Below are 22,497 nucleotides of genomic sequence, written 5' to 3'. Positions count from 1 at the left end.
AAGCTCTTTTCTCGTGCATTGCCACGGAGAGGGAAGCTAACAAAAATAAAGCCTTGTTATCTTCCCTTCTCCCCTTCCCACATTTCTGATCTTTGCTGATTGGCTAATGGCAGTTCAGTGTGACACGAGTCTCAGAAGGGAAATGAAAGATGAAACACCTCACCCCTCTGCAGAAGCTGCTAAAACCTGGTCTATGTTCTGCTCACGTGTGTTTGCAAAGCAGTTCTGCATACACCATTCCAGGAAGAGGAGTAAGGGAGGAAATTACATCAGGATCGGCTTCAGTCAGAGGCGGTAAAGATGGAAAATGCCTGGAAGAGTTTTCTCTTTATTTATTATATACAGTATAATTCACTGAAATCAAAATGTGGACAATACAACACATATGTTATGTAAGTAGATCAAGTATTTATTCACTTATATATGTGCTCCCCCCCCCCCCCCCCCCCCGGTGTAGTATGGCTGACCCTCGTTCTGCAAGGATTTTTTACTGTGCTGCCCAATTCTCCTAGACGGCTTGTCTCATGAAATCTCTATGCTTTTAGAACTGTGATGATAGTAACAATAATAATAATCTAAATGGTGCATAATGGCTTTTGTTATACAGTTCAAATCAAAATTATTCAGTATTAGCGCCACTCTAGTCCACACTAGCTTGCACTGCTCCAACAAAATATTCTTGTACCATCTGGTCTTTGGCAAAAACAATCCTCCACCACACTCAATCACATGAAACTCGCCCGATGCGAACACCACCAGGGTCTGGATATTCCCAGGTCACTCCCAACCGGAACCGACCAGATCATTCCAGGTAGATAGTCAGGATCCCACATCAATGCCCCATACACATTCAATTACGGTTGCAGCTCCACAGCACAATATCCTGCTTCAGCTTATAAACCCCTGACTTCAATATCAACAGCTCCTATCACCAGTACTAGTCTGTATTGCAAGTTCCCTGCCACATCCACATTTATCATAAATTTGCAAATCATTCCTGCAAGACCATTTTAAAGTGTGATTGTCACCATAAAAAATCTAATTTCAACAGCAACTGGTCTGAGTGTATTAAGTGATAAAGATGCTAATCCTGCATTCAAAACTTTCAAACCTTTTTCTGCTGTTATGGTTTCGAGTTATCACATGCTTTAGGAGCACTGGCCATTTAATTGCCATTGCCAAACAGTTGCATTTTGGGGGTCTTTTTATTTATACTATAGTCCTCATCTTCCCTTTATTTCCCCTCCTTCTAATGACATAAGACAGTGCAGTTCCTAGTATACACCTCAGTGGGAGTGTCTGAATACTCTGAGAGGAGGGCAGGTAACAGAATACACAATTAGCAAGTGAAGGAGGAAATGGCAGGAGGTCAAAGGTAACCAAGATGGAAACTGTCTAGAATAGGATTCTCTGCTTTTCCTTTTTACAATATAAAGGAATCATTACGTGGACAGTGCAATACATCTGTTATGTAAGTAGAAGTAGCATTTCTCTACTTATATATGTGTTTTTATTTCTAGGTTAGCATGGGTGTCACTTGTTCTTTAATGTCCTATTGTTATTAAGACATTTATTTAGATTTGCAAAAAAGCCTCTGTACCTCCTTCTGATGTTGAAATGTATATAAGTTGTGTTCTTACATCTCATCAGTATACAGGAATAGAGTCTGAAGAAGGCTTATTAGCTGAAAGTTTACACTTTTTCTTTGAAAGGAGTACTGTAATAAAAAAAAGTGTTTAACTTACCTGGGGCTTCTTCTGGCCTCCCACAGACGTCCTCTGCTCGAGCTGGGACAAAATGATCCTTCGGTCACCCGCCGAGGCTCGCTTCCGCTTTTTGCAACTTTAATGTCTCAAGCCACTGTACCTGCAGGGCCCTGGCCACATGCTACTGACGTTGCCAGGCTGCGAGGAAGCTCCTGGCGGCAGTAAATTTGTAAAAACCGGAAGCAAGCTGTGGCGGGGGACCGGAGCATCGTGTACGCTAGTCTTCTACAGATCTCACATTATCATCTGCTTCAAGTAACAAATAATCAGTACTGGTAACAGTACTTCCTATATATATATATATATATATATATATATATATATATATATATATATATATATATATATATATATATATATATATATATGCATATGCCTATTTCCACTACCCACGTAAGAGCACAGCGCTGTGTAGAAAATGCATCTAGGGTGCTTTCAATCAGCAGAGACAGGCAGCTCCTTTCACTTGCATCGAATGGGGTTGCATCGCTGCATCATCCCCAGTGGGTGGCACCGATGCCAGTGTGAATTGTTTTAAGGCTTTAGAAAAATAAACAATTCACATTTGGAGTACCTCCAATCGCTTCTTTAGCTGTCATCTCGCCGAAGTTCCTGAGCCTTGATACAGCTTGGGCTTAAAGAGCATTTAGCAGCTTGCCACCATTTTATGCAGTAGTAAGCTACAACTTGTATCATTATTTAGTAGCTAGTCATCAAGTATGCTGCAGAATGTTAGCACTGACATAATGGATGATTGAGAGAGGCTGATGTAACTATGATGTACGACTGACTGAGAGTTGCCACCGCAGCAAAGTAGCTAATCTTGTGCTTTAGTAAAGTGGAATATGTAGCTTGAGGTAGAAGAATCTCTTAGCACATTAAAGCTAAATGGGCTGAGGTTTTAACTCAATTGCATTTGTCAGTTATTAAAGCAAGCTCAAAGTATTCCAATTACGGCGTGATATGTTTAATGTCCCCTCTCTCTCCGGCAGGCTTCCCTTACCTATGCAGAAGCACAGATGAGAATTGATTCCCCCGACATGAATGATGAGATTACCAAAAGTCTCCGTCTGCTGAATAAATTAGCAAAGATTTTGAAGAAGCGAAGGATAGATAATGGGTGAATTATTGAATATTTCTATTTTATTTTCCTGACCTTTTGCTATAGAGCTTAGCAATCTGTCATTGGCAGAGAAATGGTTTGTATGCTAAAAGCCTAAAATAGCAATCATTTAAAGTGTACTTGTTTGTTGTGTAATCGGAGTATGCTAAAGTCTGAGGTCATTGTGTTCTTACTTTTGTCTTTGCCGTTTACCAGTATTCTTTTTAGACCATGGGATCCCAAAGTGCAATTGTCCCTTGACAACTGAAAGTGTACCCGAGCCAAAGCTTGTGTACCAAATCACATGTGTACCTAATGCTGGAAATAGACGGTTTGTTACTGCCGCAGATAGATGGCTCGATAGGTAATTTCCGACATGTCCGATCTCTCGTTCGATTGTTTCGCTGCTCGATTTCTGATAGAAGTGAATGGAAAAAGATAACAAAAACGAGCCGAAGATAAGAGAATCGACTGTAGAATTGAGTGACAAAAACGATCGAGCGGAAAATCGGGCGGCAGAAACAAACCGTGTATTCCCAGCATAAGAAGAGGGAAGCCTCTGGATCCTAATTAAGCTTATCATTGCATCCTCCAGTCCCTGTTGCCACTCGTTGACCTTCCAAAGATTGCCAACAAGGGCTTAGCAGTAAACTAGTCTGGGCCACGCTTTTCTTCAAGTATTCGTGCAGCCACACTGCACCTGCACAGTAAGCCGGAGTGACCCGTGCACGAGCGGCTCCGTGTTACTGCGCAGACGCGGCCATGCTTGTGCGGTTGTAGCAAGTCTGTGCTCGTGCCAGAAGAGGAGCTGGAGGATCCGCGAGTGGCAATGGAGGACCTCTCTTTAGGTAAATATGTGTTTCTGAGCTTTGGTTTGGGTTCTCTTTAACCGACTTGGGACCGCTGATAGATAAAACTATGCAGCACTTGTGGTTGCCTAAGCCTGATGCAGAATAGTTTTAACTATACTGGCTCCCTCTCACGGGATGCAATAGCGTGTCCCCGCTGGCACGTATCTCCGCTGTCTAAAGACAGCTGAGTTTCTTGCATTGGTCAAGGGCTGTTTTTAATTGGCTCCTGACTGCCTGATCACTGACTCAAAGTGAAAAAAGAAAAAAAAAACCTCTGGCTCTTAGAGGGCCCTTTTCCACCTGCAGTCGCTAGCGTTCACGCTGAACGCTAGCGATTGCTGAATCGCAAAACCGGCGATTCCCCGACGTTCGCGGCCGCGATTTTGCTATGCTATGCACTTCATAGCAAAATGGCGGCAAATATCGCTCCGCCGCGCGTTCGCGTTCCCGTCAAAAGCGAATCGCGGTAGTGGAAATGACCTACCGCGATTCCTATGTTAAAAAGCAAACCGTAGCGATTGTAAAATCGCTAGCGGTTTGCGTTTTTGCGATTCAGCCAGCGCAAACGCGCTGGTGGAAAAGGGCCCTAAATAGAATCAGTTAAACGAACGAATGTGGCGAACCACTTCTGCCTAGATCTACTCTTTTATTAACATGCATTTGCCATTCTGTACCTACGCACTTGTTTTTTTATTCTTCTACAGGTGTGTTTTTTTCCTCCTCTTTGTTTTGCTACATATTTTATACTTTACACCCCACTACTTTATTTTGCTCATGTTTATTTGGGAACTTCACTGCACTGTGAGCGTGCTTAGAGCTGCACTCCAACCATCGTATTTCCATCTTCTCGCATTCTATTCCCCCAGTCCTGTTTAAGCAAAAAACTGGGAAAATATTTCCAGGAATCCTCATGCAGCTATACCTTTTACCTTCTGTTATGTTAGGTGATTATAGATGTGTAAAGCGTAACTGTCGGGCATAAAATCAGTTCTTTATTTCTATCTGGTAAACAAGTAATAAGGATACTACCTAGGCAATCCAAAAGTTAAAAGGTGTCCACACAAGATACTATAAAATTATCGATTTTACGGCAATTCGATAAAAACGATCGGATTTTCCAAAAGCTCGCAAGCTTTTTTTTTTTTTTTTTTATTCAAGCAAGAAATACGATCGGATTTCCCATTTTTATCTGTTAAAAGTCTATCAGGAGTGCTGGATTTTTCTGATCAATTTTTGTGAAAATTGAATGGTGTGTGTGTGGTAGATTGACATTTCCCTTATATATACTCCCAAGCAATTTTCTCTGAGTTTTCAATCATTTTTTTCGCAATTGGGGAAAAATTGAACATATGTGTGTGGTACATTGGTCATATTTTTTAGAATGTTACGATCAGTCAGAAAAATTTATAGCAATTCTTGAATTGAAAAGATATTTTAAAAATTGTATGGTGCGTGGCCACCTTTACTTTTGTTCTTCATAAAAGATCATTCCCCAGTTTCCCTGGCTCTTATCTCACACAAAGTTGCAGGGCATGCTGGGCCTTTTTTTTTTTTTCACTTTCCCCTCAGACAGCCAATTCAGCCTGATTGGCTGAAGCCTCTTTCTCTCCCATTTTCCCCTCCCACACCTCTGTTCCTGATTGGCCGATATTTCTCATGCTTAGACAATGCACTTTCTATTACAGGGCTGATAGGGAGTGTCTGAAGACTGGGAGGAGGGCGGGCAAAACATACAAGGGAGGAAATTATGTCAGGATTGGCTTCAAGATAGTCAAGATGGAAAATCTTAAAGCGGACCCAAACCAAACATTTTTTTTATTAAAAATATTTAGTTGCACCACTCTGACACATACAAAGATAAATAAACACTCCTTCAAACCTATGATCATTTCAGTGCATGCTTTTCATCCTTCTCTTTTCCTAACTAGGGTTATACCGGGGGCAGCCATTAGCAATTCCTCCATTGCCGGACACCATCTACTCCACCAGTTTGCCGGAAAAATCCCGGCAATTTGAAAGGAAGGGAGGGGTTCCTCTCAACAAATGTAAAATATTTTATATTTGTCATCATGCAGCTGAAAAAAGGCTGCTATTTATTATTATAATTTAGAACATAGATTATATTTCTGAAATCTTGTATTTTTAATTTGGGTCCACTTTAAGCATTTTCCTTTATTTTTTTACTGTACAAAAATCTCCAAAATCAAAATGTAGACAGTGAAAAGTTATGTAAGCAGAACAAGTATTTATCTAGTTGTGTGTGTTTTTTTTTGAGAAAGTATGGTTGGCAGCTCCTCTTTAATGCAGTTGTGGCATCAAGAGTAAGGAAAGGAGTGGTTGTGTTTTTTTTTTTTTTTTTTTTTTTTTTTTTTGCACCAACAATTTCTTCAAGGATTAGCTTTCAGGAGTACAACTTCTTCTCATCTGATCAAATGTAAAACATTTACACACTGTCTTGTTATTGTATATTTATATAGCACTGACTTTTTCCGCAGTGTTATATATCATGTATATTGTCATGATAGATAGTCATGGGAAGTCTCCTGAGGTCATTAGTAGCATTAAGCACAAAGATGAATGTTTAAAAGAGCGCTGCACAAAGTGTCAATTCATAACTTTAAAAAAAGTCCTTCAAAAGCTTTTAGCTACAGAAGTGTTTATACAGTCTAGCCTGCTGGCTAACTCAGGGGATGACTAAAGAAACCGCTTCATTGATTTAGAGCTGCAAGCACAATTGTTTTATTGTTGAAGAGAATACAGTGGCTGGGCTGTGCCTTGGAGAATAGGCTTGTCGTTGTCAAAACAGGAGGTATAACAATTATCTAATTTTCTTTTAGTAAGTTACATCGTTATCTAGGTTTAAAAAACAAACAAACACATAGTGACGTTCATCATGTTCAGTGTATTAAGCCTCACTGTACCTGTCCCCGTAGTTTGAATTAAGGTATCACCTTCCTACTCCTACCATTCATAGCTGTGGATGCAATTTAAAGTGAGGAAAGCCTCCAAGCTTGTTTTAAATGAAAGTATAGAATTAGCCATAATTGCTTCCTGTGGTAAGATGTTCTACTACAGCTCAACCACTGTTGCTATGAAGAACTGCTTTCTAAACAGGTGGAAAATCTTCCTTTCTCCAAGCATGGTTCCCATCATTTTGTCCTTCGTATATCCCTAGGGTTCAAAAATGTCTAGCTTTCACTAGGGTGAGTAGCTTCAGAATCCCGAATAATGTTAATGTTCTTTGCGGCTTTTTCAGTCTATTGCAGTAATTATCAATCTTCAGTGTCATATGGTAGCTTACAACACACTCCAATAAGTATTTGAAGTGAACTTGAGGGGAAAAGAATGTTAATAGTTATGCTTACCTTAAAAATACCGTATTTTTCGGACTATAAGATGCTCCGGACTATAAGACGCACCTAGGTTTAGTCCACAAGAGAAGTCGGCACACCATCTATCCATGTATGGGTGCTTGATGAAGTGACATGGGCAGTGTCACATTGACAGTCCAAGTAGTAGAAATCATCAGCACACCAATTTCCAACGCACATACAATTTATTGTGCCAGTTTCCACACGATACACCAACAATTGTTTCGGGGCCACACAGGGTCCCCCTTTATCAAGGCATGTGGTAACCACATGCCTTGATAAAGGGGGACCCTGTGTGGCCCCGAAACAATTGTTGGTGTATCGTGTGGAAACTGGCACAATAAATTGTATGTGCGTTGGAAATTGGTGTGCTGATGATTTCTACTACTTGCACCTAGGTTTAGGGGATAAAAAACGGGGGGAAAGAAAAAATATACTAAACCTGGTGTGTCTATAGGGCAGGGGCGTCTTATGGACCTCCCCCTCAAATTATGTTTCCCATGTGCCTCATGTGTCCTCCTCTGCCCCAGAAGAAATGGTCCGCACTCGTTCAAGCTGGTCCAAACTTTATTGGAAATGTATCAAGGGTCACAGCTGACATGTTTCGGTCTCACAGGACCTTAACCTCCTCTGCCCCCTGTTTCTTCTATTGTCCGCCTGTGACATCCTCTGTCACCCGTGTCCTCTGGTTTTCCTGTCCTGCGTCCCTGTGTGCAGCGTTCCCATCCCTATGTCGGTATCCCTTGTCTTTGCCCCTGTGTGCATTGTCCCCCTGTGTCTTTATCCTTGTGTACGGTGTCCCCCTGTGCCCCAGTCCCTGTGTGCATTGTCCCCGTCCCTGCGTCTGGTGTCCCCCTGTGTACGGTGTCCCCCTGTGTCCAAGTCCCTGTGTGTGGTGTCCATCTCTGTATCATCCATGTGCTCGATGTCTCCCTGTGTGCTGTGTACCCTTGTCCTTCATACCATAGCTTTTGCCCCGACTCTTCACGCTGCAGCCAGCAGCTCCGATGATGAGGAAGTAGCCGCAGGAGCCATCAACCCATCAGGTGGGGGGCACTGCCACAGACCGCCAGTTACAGGGCTCGCAACCCCTGCTGGCTGCTTATAGGACCCGATAGTCCCGAGGGCTGGACCATGATCATCATATAAATCTGCACTGTTTATACTTCATGATTCATGAAAGCAGATATATTGTTAGCATCCTGTGCTTTCAAATGAGCTTATCTGCCATCTCTGCCATGGCAGTCATGTGACACGGGAGAGATCAAATTACAACTTGTGAATAGACACAATGGGCTTGATTCACTAAAGGTGCGTACACACGCCTGGTTTTGACTGATCCGCTTGGTGAATCGGTCAAAACCAGCCTTATCAGCCTGCCGACAGACTGTACACACGGGAGAACTGTTGGCAGAAAGGACGCCCACGAGGACGCCTGACGACCCGTCGTTTGAATGAATCAGGCATGTCTATGCGCCTTAAGACAAATGGCATGCCTTAACCTCCTTGCCGGTCTAATTAATCCGGCAAGGAGGCAGCGCAGCACTTTTTTTTTTATTAATTTATTTTTAAATCATGTAGCGAGCCCAGGGCTCGCTACATGATAGCCGCATCCCCCCCACCCACCCACTCCGATCGCCTTCGGCGATCAGAGTAAGCAGGAAATCCCATTCAGAACGGGATTTTCTGCAGGGCTTCCCCGGTCGCCATGGCGACGGGGCGGGATGACGTCAGGACGTCACAGGGAATCCCGATCCGCCCCTCAGTGCTGCCTGGCACTGATTGGCCAGGCTGCACAGGGGTCTGGGGGGGAGGGGGCGGCGATCGCGTACTACACGCAGCTAGCAAAGTGCTAGCTGCGTGTAGAAAAGAAAAAATTATCTGTGCATGAAAGGAGGATAAAAGCGCCGGCACTGCTGTCATTACTTTATTCCAAGTTCCAGAAAAAATGCAGCTATTGGTGTCCATACATTGTAAGAAAAAAAAAGTTATGCTAAAAAGTTACCGGCAAGGAGGTTATCAGAGATAACACACCTTATCAAAGTTAACACGCCTTATCAGAGAAGCATAGCGAACTTATTCCTGCTAATTGGCAATGACGAGAGCTCCACTCGTCCTGCCCCCAGCCCCTGCGGGTTTAGCACTGGCTATTCTACTCTGATAAGGCGTGTTAACTTTGATAAGGCTTAGTGAATCAAGCCCCACTGATTGGTGATTAAACAGAATAAACTCTTTAAATACATACAGGGTGCATTTCTCTCTGTTTTCCATCTGTTCTGTGCAGGAGTTCAGGTCCACTGTAATCTGAATGTGAAGTATAACATAATTTTTATACAATACAATATATACAATACAATAACATTTCTATAGCGCTTTTCTCCCATAGGACTCAAAGCGCTTAGGCTCTCTCAGATTCAGTAATTAGTAGGATGAAGTATTTACACAACAAAAGTTATATTTCTGCAAATGCCAGACTGAACAGGTGGGTTTTCAGTCTGGATTTAAACACGACCAGGGATGGGGCTGTCCTGATCTGTTGTGGTAAGGAGTTCCAAAACGTAGGGGCAGCATGACAGAAGGCTCTGGGACCAAAAGTTTCCAAGTGGACTCTGGGTATGACTAGATTATTAGAACCTGTGGATCTGAGAATGCGGGGATTGCTACGCAGCTGTAACATATCTTTCATGTATCCAGGGCCTAGAATATTCAGGGATTTAAATGTCAGTAGGCCGATCTTGAATAGGACCCTCCATTCTATAGGTAGCCAGTGAAGGGAATGCAGGACTGGCATTATGTGGCAGTGACGGGGTTGGTTGGTTAGCAGTCTGGCAGCAGTATTCTGTATCAGCTGTAGGCGGTACAAGACCTTTTTTGGAAGGCCAGTGTAGAGAGCATTGCAGTAGTCCAGTCGGGATGTGATGAAGGCGTGGACTAAGGTTGGCAGATCTTCTGGGGGTATGAGGTGCTTGATTTTTGCAATGTTCTTCAGGTGAAAATAGGATGATTTCACCACAGCAGAGATTTGAGTTCTGAAGTTTAAATCCCCATCAATTAGAACTCCCAGGCTACGCACATGATCAGAGCTGCGTAGATCCGTGCCTCCTATTCCCAGTGGTGAAGACTGCAAGTTAAGTTGTTTTGTTATCATGCTCTGCCCTCCAATCAGAAGGACTTCAGTTTTGTCTGCATTTAGTTTCAGCCAGTTGTCATTCATCCATTGCTGTAGTTCACGTAAGCAGGCGTTTATAGTTAGAGTTGGGTCTGTCACACCAGGCTTGAAGGAAAGATATAGTTGGGTGTCGTCTGCATAGCAGTGGTATGTCAGACCATGTTTTTGGATTAGTTTTCCCAACGGTAGCATGTAAATCGTGAAAAGCAGGGGAGAGAGGATTGAGCCCTGGGGCACCCCATACTTAAGTGTTACAGGGGTGGACAGGAAGGGCCCCATAGACACTTTGTGGGTTCTGCCACTCAAGAAGGATTGGAACCACTGAAGTACTATGCCATCAATGCCGCAGTATTCCTGTAGCCTGTTTATCAAGATGTCATGGTCAACTGTGTCAAAGGCTGCAGAAAGGTCTAGCAGTATGAGGATCGAGCACTCTCCTCTGTCTCTTGCCATGAGCAGGTGGTTGCATATTTGGATGAGGGCAGTTTCAGTGCTGTGGTGTTTCCTGAAGCCAGACTGGAATGGGTCATAACTGTTATTTTGTAGGATTCTGGCTTCTAGCTGGAGGTATACAGCTTTTTCAATTAGCTTGCCCAGAAAGGGGAGGTTAGAGACAGGTCTGTAGCTGGTCATTGCATCTGGGTCCAGGGAGGGTTTTTTGAGGAGAGGCCTGATGATTGCTTCCTTCAGTAAAGCAGGAAATATCCCTGATTGTAAGGCACAGTTAACAATTTTGAGGAATACCGGTACGAACAGGTCGGGGCAGTTCAACATGAACTGTGTTGGGCCAGGATCCAGGTCACAGGTAGTTAGGCGGACGTGAAGGAGGATGCTTGATGTGACTTCTTCATCAATTTCTTTGAAGTTTGACCAAGGTGTTACGTTGTCTCTGCTAATGGTCTTCGGCGCTATATTAGGCTCAGATGCTGTAAGTTGGATGGCGGACCTTATAGCAAAGACTTTGTCTGTGAAGAAATGGGCAAATTGGTCACAGAGGTCCTTTGAAGACTCGATATTAAGTTTTTGACATGCTGGGTTACAGAGTTTTTCCACTGTGCGGAACAGTTGGGCTGGTTTGTTAACTGCATTTGCAATCTCTTGTGATAGAAAGGATGATTTTTTTCCCGTGATTACCTTTTGGTAATTAAACGAGTTGGTAGGACCTACAGTAAGTGGTCTGATTTTCAAAGCTGATCTAAAGCAAAGTGCAACCCCTCCTCCCCTGCGTTCTTTCCTGTTGCAGTATATCACGGAATAGTTTGTTGGCACAGCTGCCTCCAGGGTGGGGCCAACAGGTTCAGAAAGCCAGGTTTCAGTCAGGCAGGCCAGATCAGAAGACTCTATTAGATCATGTATCATTGCTGTTTTGTTGTTTATTGATCTGACGTTGCAGAGGACAGCCTTGATGGGGCTACCCTGGGAGCTGAGGTCTGAGTTTGAGGACTCCAGGAGGGAACAGTCTCCAGATGTGTGGCTGTCATCTCTGCTGGATTGTGCTGGAGCTATTAGGGTTGTTGGCTGAGTCTGGGTGTACTCTGTAGATTTTGTCACAGAGTTATTTTGGTTCTGCAGTGAATAACGTCTTTTCCCACGTCTCCTGGATCCTCTCTTTGTCTTTCTGTAGATTCCAACAGACTTAAAGTGACTCTGTAACAAAAATTACAACGTTTTTTCTACCTTCCTACAAGTTCCTAAACCTATTCTAATGTGTTCTGGCTTGCTGCAGCTCTTTCTACTATAACCATCTCTGTAATAAATCAATGTATCTTTCCCCTGTCAGACTTGTCGGCCTGTGTCTGGAAGGCTGCCAAGTTCTTCAGTGTTGAACTGTTCCTCTATGCACACTCCAGTGTGTGTTTTATTTACATAAGCCAGCAGCTTCTCTGCTATCTTATCAGTGATAGAAGAGAGCTGGATAAAAATCCTCCTCTGGAGGCTGTGAAAGGAGCTGGTCTGTCACATACTAAGGAATTAACGACATAGGCAGAGCTGTCTGCAGGAAGCCTGTAATGTTCAGTGCATGAGAGAAGCTGGGGACAGAAGGTAAACACACACAAGTGATCTCTTGAGATTCAGAAGTAAGGCTGTATACAGCCTGCTTGTGTATGGATGTATTTTCTATGTGTGGACATACTGTACATCAACCTACTTCCTGTTTTGGTGGCCATTTTGTTTGTTTATAAACAAACTTTTTAAAACAGTTTTTGACTACTTTTAATGCGGCAGGGAGCGGTGAAATTGTGTCAGAGGGTAATAGGAGATGTCCCCTAACGCACTGGTATGTTTACTTTTGTGCGATTTTAACAATACAGATTCTCTTTAAGTAGAATTATTGTTGATTTGTCAATTGGATATATATTTCTTGGTTGGTATACAGCTAGAAGTGTCTGTGCTGAATATTGATGTTTACACATTAGGATGGACAAGAGACAGCTCAGGGCTCCTGCTAAGAAATGCCCTATTTAAAGTCAAGGTGTGAACTTTCACAGCTGTGGCTGGTATCCTGCAGAGATCAAAGGGCCTGTATAGACTGAATTGTCCTTACACAGAGATGACCAATCAAAATGGGAATCCAGCCCAACAGAAATATTCCACCTTGAGTTCTGCAAACACCTTCTCCATGTCCATCGGAGTACCTCAAACAATGCCTGCCGAGCTGAGCTGGGAAGATTCCCATTACTGCTTGAGATACAGAAGAGAGTGTTGTCCTTCTGGGCCCACCTACAGAGCAGCAGCCCTGACTCACCCCACTACAAAGCCATGCTGCACAATGAAGACCAAGAAAAGCCGTGTGCACTGAAAGTCGTGGTCAGCTCTATACTCCCTCCAACCCCCGGCCCACAGGTCATAACAAAAGTCCAGATAAAACACACCACAGCTAAGAGCAAAGAAGACTATGTGGAAAAATGGAGGAGTGAAATAAAACAGTCACAAAAGCTAGCCATATACCAGTCTCTACAAAGAGAATATAAAATGGCCCCATACCTGGAAAAGCTGCAAAACTCTCAAGAGAGAAAAATCCTGAGTGTCTACAGATTGAGTGCTCACAACCTCGAAATAGAGTCTGGGAGACACAGACAGACGTACAAACCCAGGGAGGAGAGACTATGCCAACACTGTGAGCAGAAGACCCTTGAGGATGAAAGCCACTTCCTGCTGCACTGCCCCAAATATACTGCAACCAGGGACACTTACTTTAAGAAATTGTCGGAACTATTCCCAGACTTTCTCACACTAGAAGATGAGAGAAAAACATATATCCTACTGGGAGAAGAGGAATCCACAGTGACAATCGCTGCACGCTATGTCACAGCATGCCACAGACTGAGAGGAGCATAACGGAACTGTAAACCTAAAAATGTCCACAGACTGCTTAGCCATTGTCCCCCTACCCCACCCCCTCCCATGTCCCCCTTTTTCCCCTTGCTTTGGCAATACCTGTATGAATCTTGGTCATGCCAATAAAGCTATCTTTGATTTGATTTGATTTGATTTGTATGGATGGACAGCATGGATTTGAAAACACAGTCCTTTGTTTAGGAGTTTGAAGATATAATATATAATATATGTAGAAAAATATAGTCTATTGAGCATAGATGCTGTAGATAATCGATGAAAGTTACTCACAGGATGGGAGACGGCAGGCACAAAGAGGCAGAAAGTCTTTAAGGTCTCAGGTCAATTCCAAGGAAGGTGTGCAGTGTCCAGCAGTGTGTGATACCAAGGAAGATCCAATCCAGCTTAAATCTTTGCCATCCCAAGTAATCCAGGTGTTCTGAAAGGTTATAGGTGTTGCTGGAGAAGTGATACATTAGGATCCACTGAAATTTCGGTCCAGTCTTTCCATTAAGAGGTTTAAAGTAGCAGAAATGAGATGTAATGTCTGGAGAAGCCTAAGAGAGCAGCAGCACCAGTCTGGGCGCGCTCAGTCCAGATAAAGAAAAATCACTTAATTGGGCACATTTCTGCATCTGTAAAAGTATAATCCTAGTTTTATAATTGCTATTTTAAAAAAAATGGCTAAGGCCTCATTCCCATTGCGTTCCGATATCGTGTCCGTTCGCGTTGGCAGTTTTTTGAGGCATTTTTTTTTCCTTTCCCGGTGCTTGGGTGCTTTTTTGTTAAAAGCGCTTTTCCAGAGTGTTTTTTTAATTCACTCGCTGACGCAAGTCAGGAAGTGAACTCTTTGACCTGGAAATGAATAAATACAAGGTGTTTATTCTTGAAAACGCAATCACTGCACAAAGCGATTTTGTGACCATTTGGCGTTTTTCGTATACCTTCCATTCAGGGCAAATCGCCCTGAAATGGTCCATGCAGCGCTTATGTCAACTGACAGCGCGCGGAAAAAACCCCAATCTGAACTACACCATAGGAAAGCATGGTGTAGCCGCATTTAGGGTGCTTTTGAAAAATCGTTAGCGCTTTAAAAAGTCCAAAAACGCCTCTAGTATGAACGAGCCATAATGTGTCGTGCATAAAATTGTGAACGTGTTCTGCAGTTATAGCCTTGAGTGTATATATGCCAAAAATGATTTATGTTTAGATAATTGTATGTGAAAATGGATAACTATGAGAAGGAAGGTGTGATGTAACTGGTAAATGACGTTTTTCCATTCTTCTGTTACAGTGCCTTAACTCTGTCTTCTCCAGAGGTTCGATTTCACATTGACAGTGAAACTCATGATCCCATAGATCTTCAGACCAAGGAGCTCAAGTATGTCGTTCAGTATATTTGTCTGCATGCCTACATAGAAAGATTACAGTGGAACCTTGGTTTGTGAGCATAATTTGTTCAGGAATCATGCTTATAATCCCAAAGCACTCTTATATCAAAGCAAATTTCCCCATAAGGATTAATGGAAACGTAGTTGATTCGTTCCAGAATACAAAAACATTTATTGAAAAATATTTAATACAAAGTAATCGTCTATAATAAAACCCCAGTGTCTCTGCGTCCCGTGTCTGTGTCCCTGCGTTTGGGCTACTGCGCATGTCCCGCAGGGACACCCTTTGGACAGGGAGCAGAACAGCTAGTGTTTGTGTGTGTGTGCGCGTCCGTGCGTACGTGCATTGGCAGGTGACGGACCTAGCACCTAAAGTCACTAGTGTACTGTATAAAGTAAAAATGAAAAAAAAAAACTTTCGCTATAACTAACAGAATCCCTGTTATCTGTTGGCTTACTCCAACCTTTTCCTTATGCCCGCTGCCCCCTCCCCCCGCCTCCCATTTACCTCTGCCCCCTCCATTATCTTCTAGAGGCCCCCTGAAGTTACTTCCAAGTAAGTCAGGTCGTTAAATCGTGCACAGGTGTTGACCAGCGACGCGCATCCTTGATGTGCATGTGCACTTTGTAGTCGTGACGTCATGCACAGAGCCCTCCTGCCACGAGCACGTGATTAAGAACACAGTACCTGCGCACTGCTTACTGACCTGGCTGGCCCGGAAGTAGCTTTGGGGGGGCCTTTAGAAGATGATGGAGGAGAACAGGGGAGCAGTGGGTAGGAGGACTGCTTCCTACACAAGCCATTTCCAGATTCCCGATTCCAGATACGGCTCTAAACAGATCAGTTGAACTAATGTCAGTTTGGTTTGTTATAGGAGGCAAGAGTTATGCAATGGTGAACTTAGATGGAAGCAGCAGGAGCAGACTGCTCCGGGGGTCACCATGGCAGGGGGTGACACCAGAGTCATGTGCAGCTGCCCGTGTCCCCACCTTGAGCAATGCAGAGTATTGCGTGAGCAGAAGCCATGCTGTGTTATCTCATCTGCTGCTGCATGCCGGAGTCCACTAATGCGTCCCCCTGTCATAGCTAAGCTTTCCTCCTAACACCTGACATGTCTTCCTGCATCACGTGACTACATGAATGCAGCAAGAGATGCCAGCACTAGGGGGAGAGCTGAGCGGTGAGAGTAGGATGCATTGGTGGACTCTGGCATGCAGCAGAAGGTGCGATAACACAGCACAGCTTCCACTCATGTGATACTTTGCATTGCTCAAGCTGGGGGGACACGGGCAGCTGCACAGGACTCCGGTGCCACCCCCTGCTATGGTGACCCCCGGAGCAGTCCGCTGCTGCTGCTTCCCCTTATGTTCGCCATTGCACAACTCTTCCCTCATATAACAAACCAAACTGACATTAGTTCAGCTGATCTAGTTCAGAAGTCGTAGTTTCAGTGTGTGCCTTTTTGAGTATGTGTATTACAGCTTTCATAATCTCAAGTATATTTTCTAAATCTGTACTATAATGAAGGACTCTCATACATTTCTAATAATCCAATGGTATTCACTATTTTAGAGAAACAAACTCCATGGTGGAAGAGTTCATGTTACTTGCTAATGTTTCAGTGGCAGAGAAGATCTATGAAGAGTTTTCAGAGCATGCCCTACTGCGTAAACACCCGGCGCCCCCTCCAGGAAACTATGATATACTGGTGAAGGCAGCCAGTTCTAAGGTAACGTTATGCTAGAATTCATTCTGCTAATGTTCCACTACATATTGACTAAATAGTACATGTTTTGCAGGAAACCACAAACATGCACAGGTGGGGTAATTAGTGTCTCAGCAGCGATTATTACCTACCTCTGTGGATTTCCACAAAACATACTCTGTTGGTGGGGTTGGGGAACAACTGGACTAAAGTGTTTAGGAAAACTAAAGCAAATGACGCATATTTTACAACAGTCATTGCTGCTGTTTAAAATCAGAATCTTATCCATTCAATTTTATTTGGCCAAATAAGTTTTACATTTACAAAGAATGGAGCCTTAAAAATCCAACCCTTAAAAACACTTTGAATCTAGGCCTGTTTTCCCTAGACTTTCTTTGGGTTTTTTTTTTTTTATCCCCCAGGAATTGACAAATTTAAAAAATTCACAATTTTAAAATGAAAAATGCTGCCGGAGATAAACATTATTTAATGTGGCTATTTATCCCATTTATTATAACACTGACATTTTGTTGCTGCTACAATGTTTGGCAAAGATAAGGTGCATCTTTTCTGCATGATGTAGTTTTTCTCCTAGCACTGCAACGATGATATAAATGTCTAAGGTTAAAGGTGGAATAAAAGGTTAATAGTGAAAATAAGTGTTATGCTGGGGGTGTGCTTTAAAAAAGTGGGTGGGGTTTAAGGCGGTGGTAAAACAGTATTTCTGTGGTATTGGCCCCCAAGCCCCCCTTGAAAACAGAAGGATTTCTACCACATGTCAAGTGGGGGGAGGGGGATGCAGATTGGCAACCAGGGCTGAATTACTTGCCTCTGTTGATGAGCACACCCACGTACCTGCACACCTGCTGTGCTCATCAGAAGCTGCACACTCATATTCACGTCCTTCTGTTACAACAGGAGGCAGAGAGGATGTGGATATACTGTAGCTAGGTTTTGCAGTAGTTAAACTGTACATGAGCGTATGAGAGTTTGTTCTATGTCACTAATGTTCTATTTACCATTAGTTCTACACATACAATTCTTATCTCATACATTTCTTTTCAGTTCAGCTTTGCTTTAAATATACAGGTGGTTAAGGGATGCAACTAGGACCTTTTATGAGACCTCATGGCAATGTGCAATTTTAAGAGTAAAGCTATTAACAATCTTTATCCTTTCTCTAGAATATAGAGATCAAGACGGACTCTGCAAAGGCACTGGCTGACTCATTAGACAAAGCAGAATGTCCTGAATTTCCTTACATGAACACTCTGCTCAGGATCCTTGCTACCCGCTGCATGATGCAAGCCGTCTACTTCTGCTCTGGAATGGACAGTGATTTCCACCATTATGGTTTAGCGTCTCCCATCTACACACATTTCACCTCCCCCATCAGAAGGTTTGGACTTCATTTCCTTCCTTTTAAGCATTTATTGGGGACCACAAAAAAACTATGGGGTATAAGGTTTGTCCACAGCAAGTTGGCATGTTTGACTGCATTTGGGCGTATTTTTCATTGTGTAAATGGTCCCAGATGGTCCAAACGATTTGTAAGGGTTACTTTCTTTCAAATGGGCAATTAACATCAGGATCCTGAGATTGAGGCCGGTGTCACACTAGAAACTGGCGTTATAGGTGCGGTGCGATGATTGCACCGCAACATTAAAAACAGCTTTTGGAGATTACCGCATTAATCTCACTTCTGGCTTCAAGCCAAACATTAAGTGAGGCTCTCTAGTGCTAATTTCCTGTGGCCAAAATAAGAATTGCACAGAAGTGTATTGACAAAATATGCTCCCGTGCATGAGCGGCGCGAACGCAAAACCGTTTAAAATATCTGCGGCACCATTGACTTACAGGACTTATGGTCGCCGTATGTTGCCGTGGGTGTTCGCTGATAACACGCTCGGAAACTTCTATCACATCACACCACGGCAGGTATGAAATGCTGCATTGGTTTTTATTGCTTTAGCGGTACCCTGCAGTAAAAAAAAAAAAAGGGGGTAATGCAACACAGTGAAAATGTCCTAGTGTGAAAAGTGCCTTAACCCTCCTGGCGGTATGAAAAATTCCGCCAGGAGGCAGAGCGGCATTTTTTTTTTTTTTTTAAATCATGTAGCGAGCCCAGGGCTCGCTACATGATAGCCGCTGCTCAGCGGCATCCCCCTGCCCGCTTCGATCAGGAAATCCCATTCAAAGAACGGAATTTCCTGGAGGGCTTCCCCGTCGCCATGGCGACGGGGCGGGATGACATCACCGACGACGTGACGTCATTGGGAGTCCCGATCCACCCCTCGGCGCTGCCTGGCACTGATTGGCCAGGCAGCGTACGGGGTCTGGGGGGGCCCGCGCGCCGCAACGTATAGCGGCGATCGGGCGCGGGGCGGCGGCGATCAGTGTGCTGGCGCAGCTAGCAAAGTGCTAGCTGCGTCCAGCAAAAAAAAAAATTAAGAAAATCGGCCCAGCAGGGCCGGAGAAAACCTCCTGCGCGGCTTACCCCGAACGTACCGCCAGGAAGGTTAACGTTTTTACCATGGCAAAATGTTACCAAGTAACGCACCTTGCACATCATCAAAAGTGAATGTGTTTGTGTTTACACAAATGCAATGTGCGTGAATTCATGGTTTTTGACCTGCTAGCACGGCACTGGGCTCATGTTTGTATTTATTCTCGAATTAGCTTTCAATGTAAAGCACTTGTAAATGTAGAGCGACACCCATGCTAACCTAGAAATAAAAAAACACATATATAAGTAGATAAATACTAGTTGTATTGCGCCATCCACATTATGATTCCTGTGAATTTTATAAAGGAAAAGCATCAAATCCTATTCTAGGCCGTGGCCATCTTGCTAAGGTAATACTGACATCATATCCTCCCTGACTCTTGTTCCCCCCCCTCCCCTCCCTTCTCTTGCTCGTTGTGTATTCATTACCTGCCCTTCTCCCAGAGTCTTCAGACACTCCCACTGAGGTGTATACTAGAAACTGCACACTGTCTTATGTCATCATTGTGCAACTCAGTACAGCTGTCTTTACATCAGCCGGGTCTGTTCCCCCAGTATAAGTGTAGCCAGTAGGTTCCCCCAGTAGAAGTGTAGCCAGCATAATGCTATACAAACATCCATCCACCTCTGGTTGCACACACCTACCTACCCTGTCTACAGCATGCTTGGCCCCGGTGCACACCTACCTACCCACCTGTACAGCATGAATGCCCCCGGTGCACTCACAGCCTGCAGCAGCCTCCCTCCCCCAATGTGTGTCAACTGCGGGGCTTTGCATTATGCTGCCGCAGCTCCAGCAGGCATAGGAAGAGTGCAGGGAGGAGAGGCAGGGGGGACACCAGGGGGTTCCGCAAAATGCCCATTTGGCGGCAACTACCTTTCCTGGCGGCAGCGGCGAAATGGTCTCTTCAGGTGGCGGTCCTCTTCTTGCGGCGGTGACGGCTGCACAGGCTTCCCTCCAGGCTTCTGCGATATGGCCTCCGGGCAGCAGTGGGTACAGGTGTCCTCTTTGGTGGGCTTCCTCCGGTGGCTGCCACTCTCTCGCGCTTCCCTCCAGGCAGCGGGGGCGATATGGGCTCCGGGCAGCAGTGGCTTCGCAGGCTTCCTGCGGTAACAGCAGTTCTCTGAAAGCTCCTCTTCCTACGGTGGCTGTGACTGACACCTGTGGTGTGTAGTATAGACGCCACATGCGGTATCAGCCGATCAGGGAAGAGGAGAGATGTGGGTGGGGTGGCAGGTTAGGGGAGGGTGGGTTAGGAGGGGAAATGAGGAACAGTATGAATATATTATAGATAGGGAGAGCCCCCAACGTGCACCAGGTCGGCGAAGGCGAATTAAAGGTCCAGTGCAGCATTTTAATGTAATAACCCCAAACCATAACTGCAAACATTTTTGATTTTTACGTTTTGAATACAGGATAAGCATCTTATTTACACAAAAGACTCAGACCAGTTTCTGTTGAAATTTGCTTTTTATGGTGACGATTCGCTTTAACACCAAGGCTGCATTCATTTTAATTTTTTCTTTAATTGCCAATGTAGCTCAAGGGCCATTCGCCCTGTTGTATAAAAAAGTCTGTGGGATTCAACAGTAGTATATACCGTATTCATATTAGTAAAACACTTGCAACCCTAAAAAAAATAAATGTAAACAATGTACAGTCATTGCACATTGTTTACACAGGTGTTTTCAAAAACCACCTTGAATTGCGCACACAGCACAGTATGTGTTCATCCAGACATTTTTCATGCACTTATTATTGCCTTGCATTAGACAAGTGAACACTAGGGCTGCACGATTTAAGGGAAAATTGAAATTGCGATTTTTCACTCAGAAATTGTGATTTCGATTTTTTTTCACGATTTTTTTTTTTTTCAAAGCAAGCTTTAGCACTAAATTGCACAAATATGCATGTGGGGCCTTCTGTGAGGACGCCGGGCTGGGGGCAGTTAACAATGTGCGGCGTATTGCGGAGTGCTTGAGCCGGGCAGCGGTTTCGGTTTTAAACCGCAAAACCGTGCAGCCCTAACACACGCTCTGACACACACACAGACACACACGCTCTGACACACACACACAGACACACACGCTCTGACAGACACACACACACAGACACACGCTCTGACACGGCACGCGCACAGACGCGGCACGCGCACAGACGCGGCACGCGCACAGACGCACGTACAGACGCACGCTCTGACACGACACACGCACTGGCACACGCACTGGCAAACACACAGGCAAACACTGTACACTCCTCTCCCCACCCCCACCTTTGTGCAATCACACAGCTGGAAAAAAAAAAGTTACTTCACGGGGCAGCCTTTGAAGTTTCCTGGAGAAAGGAGGGGGGGAGAGCACCCCACACTCTCTCGGCTGGAGCTGCCTGTTCTCTCCATAGAGCTGTTCGCTGTCATCCTTTTCAGGGAGGGAGAAAGCAGCGGATGCAGCAGAAACAGCTCTGCTTGAGCGGCCACACTCTCCTGACTCAGTCTCCCGGCATAAGTTGTGCACAGCGCCCCTCCCCCATCGCAGGGGCTGTGAGGTCAGCAGATACGCTGTCTCTGGGAGATGCAATGCAGACAGAGTGGGGCGGCATAGAAGCCAGGGATTAGCGGCAGGCGGCGGGAGGTAGCAGAGCAGCTAGTAGCACAAAAAAAACGAAGCTACTGACGATCTCAAGATCGTCTGCATGTGAATCACAGTTTCGGTTTTAAACCGCAAAACCGTGCAGCCCTAGTGGACACCCGTTATTTGTACGTATTTGGCTACGCTGGCACGTGTGTCTGTGTGCTTTCTGCACAAATGCGCATTAGGATACATTTTTAGAAATGTTTCATCATATAAATGGTCCCCAAATGTCCATAACCATGCTTGTCCTTAAAGGGAAGGTTCAAGCAAAATAAAAAAAATGAGTTTCACTTACCTGGGGCTTCTACCAGCCCCATGCAGCCATCCTGTGCCCTCGTAGTCACTCACTGCTTATCCAGTCCTCTGCTGGCAGCTTGCCGACCTCGGAGGTCGGCGGGACGCATTGCGTACATTTTTACGCATTCCCGCTAGTGCAGGAACATTAACACATACATTTTTACGCGTTACTGGTTCAATGCGTAAATTTTTACGCATTGAACCAGTAATGCGTAAAAATGTATGTGTTAATGTTCCTGCACTAGCGGGAATGCGTAAAAATGTACGCAATGCTTTCCGCCGACCTCCGGGGTCGGCAAGCTGCCAGCGGGGGACTGGAGCAGCAGTGAGTGACTACGAGGGCACAGGATGGCTGCGTGGGGCTGGTAGAA

At 44.5% G+C, this 22,497-nt stretch overlaps 1 protein-coding gene across 2 annotated transcripts in view; it reads left to right on the top strand.

The window, feature by feature from the left end:
* Nucleotides 1-22,497, top strand: part of DIS3 (DIS3 homolog, exosome endoribonuclease and 3'-5' exoribonuclease) — an 85,047-nt gene that overhangs the window by 43,893 nt on the left and 18,657 nt on the right. For both annotated transcript variants that reach the window (XM_068267847.1, XM_068267848.1), the window contains exons 15-18: nucleotides 2,759-2,886; nucleotides 14,890-14,976; nucleotides 16,560-16,716; nucleotides 17,877-18,091. In XM_068267847.1, coding sequence (XP_068123948.1) covers nucleotides 2,759-2,886; nucleotides 14,890-14,976; nucleotides 16,560-16,716; nucleotides 17,877-18,091 — 587 coding nt within the window. The remainder of the gene's footprint in view (nucleotides 1-2,758; nucleotides 2,887-14,889; nucleotides 14,977-16,559; nucleotides 16,717-17,876; nucleotides 18,092-22,497) is intronic.

The sequence above is a fragment of the Hyperolius riggenbachi genome, chromosome 2, assembly GCF_040937935.1.
Source record: "Hyperolius riggenbachi isolate aHypRig1 chromosome 2, aHypRig1.pri, whole genome shotgun sequence".
Taxonomy (NCBI): domain Eukaryota; kingdom Metazoa; phylum Chordata; class Amphibia; order Anura; family Hyperoliidae; genus Hyperolius; species Hyperolius riggenbachi.
This window is presented reverse-complemented; position numbering and strand designations above follow the sequence as displayed.